Source organism: Melopsittacus undulatus, chromosome 7 (assembly GCF_012275295.1).
Source record: "Melopsittacus undulatus isolate bMelUnd1 chromosome 7, bMelUnd1.mat.Z, whole genome shotgun sequence".
In the NCBI taxonomy this organism is placed as follows: Eukaryota; Metazoa; Chordata; class Aves; order Psittaciformes; family Psittaculidae; genus Melopsittacus; species Melopsittacus undulatus.
The window spans coordinates 2940972-2948140 of NC_047533.1; the positions used below are offsets into that span (position 1 = coordinate 2940972).

General features: G+C 49.1%; 1 protein-coding gene across 1 annotated transcript; it reads left to right on the forward strand.

The window, feature by feature from the left end:
* The first annotated feature begins 336 nt into the window (after window positions 1–336).
* Window positions 337–6923, forward strand: LZTS3 (leucine zipper tumor suppressor family member 3). Its single transcript, XM_034064931.1, has 3 exons — window positions 337–786; window positions 2320–3150; window positions 6067–6923. Exons 1-3 carry the CDS (start codon window positions 337–339, stop codon window positions 6775–6777), a joined length of 1992 nt encoding a protein of 663 aa, XP_033920822.1. The 3' UTR covers window positions 6778–6923.
* Window positions 6924–7169: the final 246 nt, after the last annotated feature.

The window sequence follows — 7169 nt, forward strand, 5'->3', positions numbered from 1 at the left end:
CTCCTGCTTTATTTGGGGAGGGCTGATTTAATATCCCTACCCCAAGAAGAAGGGAAACCCCACTGAAATGGGATTTTCTCCAATTCCCCTACCTGATGGCCCTGTCTGAGCCCTCCCATCATTGAATGTTTCTCCAAAGGGCATCAATTCTGTTATCTGTCTTTTATCCAGGCGGAAATCTGTATCTCCCACTATCCATATATCTTGCTTTAGTCCCTGCACAATGTTCACCTGCAAAGGGTATGGTAGATAAAAGGCATCTATTTAACAGTCCTTTCCTTTCCCCTCTTCTCCCAGTGCCACTGACCTGTGCCTCCACCTCACCTCTACACTGCCATGGCCACTCTAGACACGCTGCCTGTTCTCAGTGACCCGACTTACCCCATCCCAGAGAACTTCCATACTTTTTCTCCCCGGCCATCCCAACCCATCTCCCAGAGCACCATGGGCAGCGTGGGCAGCGGTGTCGCCAATGACCAGGAGTTTGCCATGAAGAGCGTGGGCACCCGGACACAGAGCAGCAGCCGGCAGACAGAGGGCTCTCGGAATGGGTATTCCACACGGGAGATCTCCAACCGCTACTCCGGTGAGGAGAAGACATACAAGACAGAGAAGGTCTCCAATTCCCTCTACATCAACGGCGACCTGCGCAAGAGTGAGAAGGTGAAGATGGACATCTGTGGGAACGTGACCACCAACAATGAGAAGAACATGCCACCACCTCCCCAGTACCGAGAGCCCAACAACCCACCAAAGATATTGCCAATCTCCGGCAAACTAGACCAGGTGAGAATTCCCATGTCCTGGAGCAGCCTGGTGACTGTGGCACAGCTCTTACAACACAGACCAGGAAGCTTTGGGCAATGGTGCAGTCCTGGCAGTCTAACCATTGCTATGTAGATGGCATCACTTTTACCTGGATAATAATTCTTACTACTTTCAGGGGGAATGTTGGTTCTTGAGGAACCCAAGAGCATGACCACAAGTCTTCTACAGCTAATTTCCCAGCTCATTTCAGTCATTGGCTATTCCAACCTACCCAAGATGCTGTGCCTACCTCCCTGACTGATGAAGAGGGAGCTGAAGCAGGCTCTTTTCCCAGTAGGTCCAGCATCTGTGTCCCACTCTTGGGTTTTATGCCATTTATAGGCTGTATCCAACAGCTATCAAAAGTTGTTGCTTGAAAGCAACTACAATCCCAGTTCAAAATCCCAGTGGCCCTTGTGAGGGACAAGTTAAGGCTTGAAACCTATTCCTGTGAGCGTTATTGCCCATCTAAAACCAGTCTTTGTGGCTCATACTGGCTTTGGGAGCAAACATCTCCTTGATGTTTGAAGAGCAAAGCCCCACAGCCAGCAGTGGTTTATACAGCCTAATAACTTGTGTTGTGGGGATGCTGCCTTGTACAGTATTATTTCTGCAGTGTGTTGTGGCCTTTCCTCCTGGGTTGTTAATCCACTGGTCCCTATAGTCCATCTCAGTCCCGCATGCCAGGTAACAGGGCTTTGGTCTCCAACCTTGCCTGCTCTCCAGGGCTCATTCTCTTTCTCCTAGAAGGCACTTTGCTGATCACTTTTGCTAATAAGAACTTCTTCTGGGTTAATTCTCACCCAAAACCCAACCTGCAGTAGAGGAGACTCAATCCCGTTTTGAGGAAAATCTGGTTCACAGGGCAAGGAATATGCAAGGTTCTAAAATGCCTTCTAAATCCTTTACATCTGTGGTCCATTCTCCCCCCAGAATTGCTTATGCCCCTAGAAAACACATTTAGCTGAAGAGCAGCTTCAGCATGTTCCTTGCACTGTGTCATGGCTGGAGTCACAGCTCTTTCCAAGCACAAGCAGGACAGGATGTCCATACAGGTGAGGTATCACCACAGTCAGGAGGGAAATGTGATGCAAAACAGCTAATCCAAGGTTTCAATTCAGTTTTCAGCTAAAGGACAATTCCCTTTCAAAGCTAGAAGTCCTTCAAAATACAATCTGCCCAAATCAAAGTTGTTTTGGTCAGGTCTGGTAAGCCAGTAACAGACCTTCTTCTTGCAAACAGCACTAAGAGGACCCAAGGAAAAATCACACAGATCTGGGGTGAATCAAAGTGTTTTCTTCTCACTTGGGGGCAAGGGAAGACAAAGTGTTGCCCTACAAGTGGCCACATGTAAAATCCCAGATGGTTCCAGGTGTAATAAGGTTGAGAAACATGGAGCTAGCCCATGACATCTTAGCTCCATCACCCCATCCCGCGCTGATGTATCTCTTGTGTGTGTTGTTTCCAAGCTTCCTGCTGTGTTTGATGCGTGGTCCTTTTTCCTTTTTGCAGAGCAATGAGCCCTTAGTTAGACCCTCAGCCTTTAAACCAGTAGTTCCTAAAAACTTCCATTCCATGCAGAACCTCTGCCCGCCGCAGAGCAACGGGGTGACAGAGAACAGAAAGAGCTTGAACCATGCCAACAGCAATAGCCCGTCCGCACCCAAAAGTGGACTCGACAAGAGCAGCCTTAACAGGACTACAAACCAAGTGGGGGGCCTTTCGGATTCAGGCCGTAACTCATTGACGAGCTTGCCCACCTATGGGACAGGCTACAGCCAGCACGTGGGTCCAATGAGCGCCTCCACCAGCCACATCAACCGCATCGGTACAACCTACGTGGACAAGAACATCGTGGGATACAACGGGATATCTACCTCAGACAGCGGGCGGTCTTCGAGCAAGAGCACCTCTTCATTCAACAGACTGAACCATCTCAATGAGACGATGCCTTTCCACTCGCCTTCCACGGACGATATCATCCAAGACTTGGAAGACCGGCTGTGGGAGAAGGAGCAGGAGGTGCTCCAGATGAGAAGGAACTTGGACAAAAGCGAGGCAGCCATCTTCCAAGTGTTTGAGGAGAAGCAGAAGATCTGGGAGAGGGAAATGGAGGACTTGAGGCAAAACTATGCCAACAAGTTGCAGCAGGTCTCCAAAAAGGCACAGAGGGCTCAGCAAGCTCTGCAGCTCCAGATCTTCAAGCTCCAACAGGAGAAAAAAAAACTCCAGGATGATATGGGACAACTCCTGCAGCAACGAGAGGAGCTGGAGAAGAAATTCGTGGCTTTCAAGAAGGAGCAGGCTGAGTTTCTCCCAAAGATTGAGGAGACCAAGTGGGAGGTAAGAGCCTTGTTGTAGTGAGGTTCTTGTTGAGTGGTAACCCAAAGTACATCCCGTTTGCCCTAAGTGGATCCCATAGACAATGGGTATGGGTTGGTGGACTCCATGGAACAGATGACACCTCAGTTACCTCTTCGTTTGTGTGACCCCAAGCCTGTAATTCTCAATTAAACTAAAATGAGCACAGCTTTTTGGTGCACAGCTCCTGTGCTGGTCAGTAATCTGGCTTCACACTCTGGTCACTCCAACCTGTGATACTTAAACCCAGCTTCAGTGAGCTCAGATTTTTCCATGCAGGTATTTGTGCTACCAAAAACGGATTTAAGTCCATTTTAATTAAATTCTTCTAACACCTACATTAGGGCAAACCTTGAAACTGCTTTGCAAATACTTGATCCTTTTTTACTAAAGATATAAAGCAAGAGAGCCAAGAATGATGCCAATAGCCAGTTTAGCTCATGCTTTCCATGATAACACTCTGTTTTCACTTGTTAATGCGTTTATCTCTCCTCAAAGGCTGAAAGGCGAATTCCTCTTTCTAGTTCTCCTTTTCTTACATGTTTTTCCTACTGTTTCTATTTTTAGGCCATCTGATGGAAGTCTGTTTGCATAGCCAGTGCTAACACACTGCTTTTTTCAGCTTGATCATGTGAAGAATTTTAATCCTTCCATGGACTGGCTAGAAACTTTAACTTTATTAAGGGTGCAGAGGCAAAGCATAGCTCTAGAATCCAGAAGAGCCTATTCTGCTAATCCTGATGGAAAGTCAATGGAGCTAGGATTAAAGAGGCTCTGAAATGTGCTGTTTGCAGATGTTCAGCAGAGCTTATTAGAGGCTTGCTGGAAAATCTCTGCGTGTTACATCCCAGAACAAACAGGATGCATTGTCCCATATGGATGCCTCCTTTGGTCAGCTGCTCTGCACAGGTCTTTTGTGTGTTCCAACAAGTTAGGTCTGGAATGTTCTCTGATTCACCAATAAAACTATAGATGAGCCTTTGATTGTTTGCTTCAGTGCTATGGTTCTGTCTGCACCAGCTAACTCAGTGATAGGGATGCAAAAGACAGGGATCCAGCTTGTGGAGCAAGACACCTACAATGTGTAGACACCTACACTTATTGACCCATTGACTTGCTCTCCAGGCTCCATGGGCTGTATTGCCTAGATCTCCACAGCACCCAAGAAGAGGCCTAAATCTAAATGGTTTAATCTGTAAGTTGGTTCCTATCCAAGCTGTTCTTCCTCACATATTTCTCTGCCTTTTGGGAAGAGCTAAGCCCATGGAGAGCACTTTCAGTGAATTGTGCAGACTTTAGCTAAGCAGTAACTACAGCACTCTAACTACAGTTAAACCAGCATGATACAGTTCTGCTGCTGCTGCAGACAAGTGTTGATGTGGATGGAGGTATTCATAGAGTCAGGTCTGCATGGGCAACCACCATGGATGTCATCTCCAGGGGAAGGTACTCCCAGTAGGTAGCTGTAGGAGACTGTGGGTAGATCTCGTAGCTCTTAGGCAGTCTATAGTAAGCACCAGACTGTCCTAATATATGAGCTTCAAGGTCTTGCTCAACGTTAGGCACCAGGCAAGCCCTCTACAGCAGAGAAAGGTGGAGGTTGCAGTGAAGTCAATGGAGAGGAGTTTGTCTGAGGAACATTGATCCAACTGGACCGGAGCAGCAATCAGCTTTGTGAGCATTGCAGGAGGGAGAAAAGGCCAAGTATTCCATGTGTGACAACAGACAGGAGCTTCTGGAGGGGACACCCTGGTCTGGAGGTGGCTACCAAGTCTACTTCTAACTATGCTTATTCCCTCTGATCTCTGGTGGTTCCTTGTGCCACTCCCCAGCCCAGGCTCCTGCCAGGACTCATGTAGGGACTGTTTGTCTGTGCAATTATACACAGCAAACAGATCAGATCTGCCAGCGCAGAGCCCTGGAAACAATGGAGTTCATGGGAAAAGGAGGGTTTGGTCATTTCTTATGGTTCACTTCCAACACCTATGATTGTTCGTCACCTTTGATGGACTACGCAGGTGCAGGGGGGTTGTCACATTGAATGGTGACACCTACAGCATGCAAATACACACTGCAGGGAGGGTATTTCCACTGGGTTTGTGTACCTTACTGCATGGTGAGTGGTAGGAGGCTCAGATATGAATCTGAAGGTCCAACACCCAAGGACAGTCCATGCTAGTCCCATTTCAGCAAGGGTGGGTTGCAGCTCTCTCCTTGATCGCTGGCAGAGGAGCTGTTGCTCTTCATGCCTTGCCCCAGAAGAATTAAATAGCTACCGGTCTGTGACTGTCCCCAGTGAAGTGAACCCTGATATTCACTCAACTGGGCTCTTTAGGAATCTTTGGGAAGGAAAGCATCGTAGGACAAGTAAGTAACATCTACAGGCTCTGCATCCTGTCCTATCTCCAGTGCTCGGGAAGAGCCTGGGATCTGGGACATTTCTGTCTCAGGCTTGTTCAAGCTCCAGATCCCACTGAGGTCAGTGGGAAAACTCCATCTGAGAGCAAAGGGTTTGGGGGAAAGCACAACCAGCTTGTGGTTAGGTGAGTAAGATGAATGCAGGGAGGGAAGCATCAGCATCCATTCACCGCTGGTGAGGACCACAGCACTCAGCTTAGCTGCTTGGTCAGCTCCAGCTAGGAACAGCATCAGGCCCCTGAGAGACAGGAAGAAATCTCCCTCGCAAATGTGGGGATAACCTCTATGTCTTTGGCATGGTCTGGGTCCTGATGAAGGCTGGAACTCAGTCCTTGAGCAGCATCGCTGCCTGTCCTCTCCATTAGCATAGCCTCCTTCCAGTGCAAGGTGACACAGATGTTTCATGGGCAGTGCAGGGGACAAGCAGCAGTGACAGCTCCTCTCTGCCTTCCTCCTGCCTCATGGATGCTCTCCCCATAGGTGTGCCAGAAGGCAGGTGAGATCTCCTTGCTCAAGCAGCAGCTGAAGGACTCCCAAGCAGACGTCTCCCAGAAACTGAATGAGATCGTGGGACTGCGGACACAGCTCAAGGAAGGTAAGAACTTCCTCCGGGAGAAGGAGGAGCAGATCCTGACCCTGAAGGACTCCTACAGCTCCAAGAGCGTCAACCTGGAGATCTGCGAGAGCGAGCTGCAGCGCAAGATGAGCGAGGTCCAAGTGCTGAGGGACAAACTGAACCACTGTGAGCTGGAGGTCTCCAGCCTGAAGCGGACACTTGCCAATGTGGGACCTCCGGGACCCTTTGGTGGGGATGCTGGGGAGAAGCTGAGGGACCCATTGGCTTGTGAGAGCGATGAAGCCAAGATGCAGCGGCAGAGTGAGGACAGCATGAACACCCTGAGGAAGGAGGTGGAGAGGCTCCAGACAGAGCTGAAGCTGGAGCGGCAGCAACGGGAGCAGCAAGTGATGGACTTTGAGGAGGAGCGGCGAACATGGCAGGAGGAGAAGGAGAAAGTCATCAAGTACCAGAAGCAGCTGCAGCTGAACTACGTGGAGATGTACCAGAAGAACCAGCTCCTGGAGCATAAAGTGAATGAGATGAACACAAAGGCCACCAGCCCACCGCACACCGAGGAGAAGAAACCATGGACACCCTCCAGACTGGAGCGAATAGAGTCCACCGAGATCTAAGGTGGCACCAAGACAACACGACCTGATTTCTGTATTGCTGTGCATGTACTACCTACTCAAGCCAGTGATCTTCCGAAGGATAATACTCTACCGTAGGAGCAGTGTGAGTCTGCTTGCACCGCGCTCCACCACCTTTACTCTCTACTTCTGTGCTCTGTAGGTAAAATAACTGTGGATGTGCGTTGTTTTTCTATGGATAATGCTACATCTCCTTTGGGTTTCTTTCCTAGTACAGCTGGTGAGGGTCAGTTGGCTCTTTTGTAACCTGCCGTGACTGTTACTTCGCTAGAAGCTGCCATCCCCTCTCCTACAATTCACCCCTCTTTGGTTGGTGGTTTTGGAGGGTTGTAGTTGGTATCTTTGGGTCTCCCAAGCAGCAAAACAGTTCAAAG

Bases quoted from the DNA above. Each gene is read 5' to 3' on its own strand.
- LZTS3 (XM_034064931.1), top strand. From the start codon at position 337: ATGGCCACTCTAGACACGCTGCCTGTTCTCAGTGACCCGACTTACCCC. The intron at 787-2,319 runs GTGAGAATTCCC...TCCTTTTTGCAG, and splicing joins TCTCCGGCAAACTAGACCAG to AGCAATGAGCCCTTAGTTAG. The intron at 3,151-6,066 runs GTAAGAGCCTTG...CTCTCCCCATAG, and splicing joins TTGAGGAGACCAAGTGGGAG to GTGTGCCAGAAGGCAGGTGA.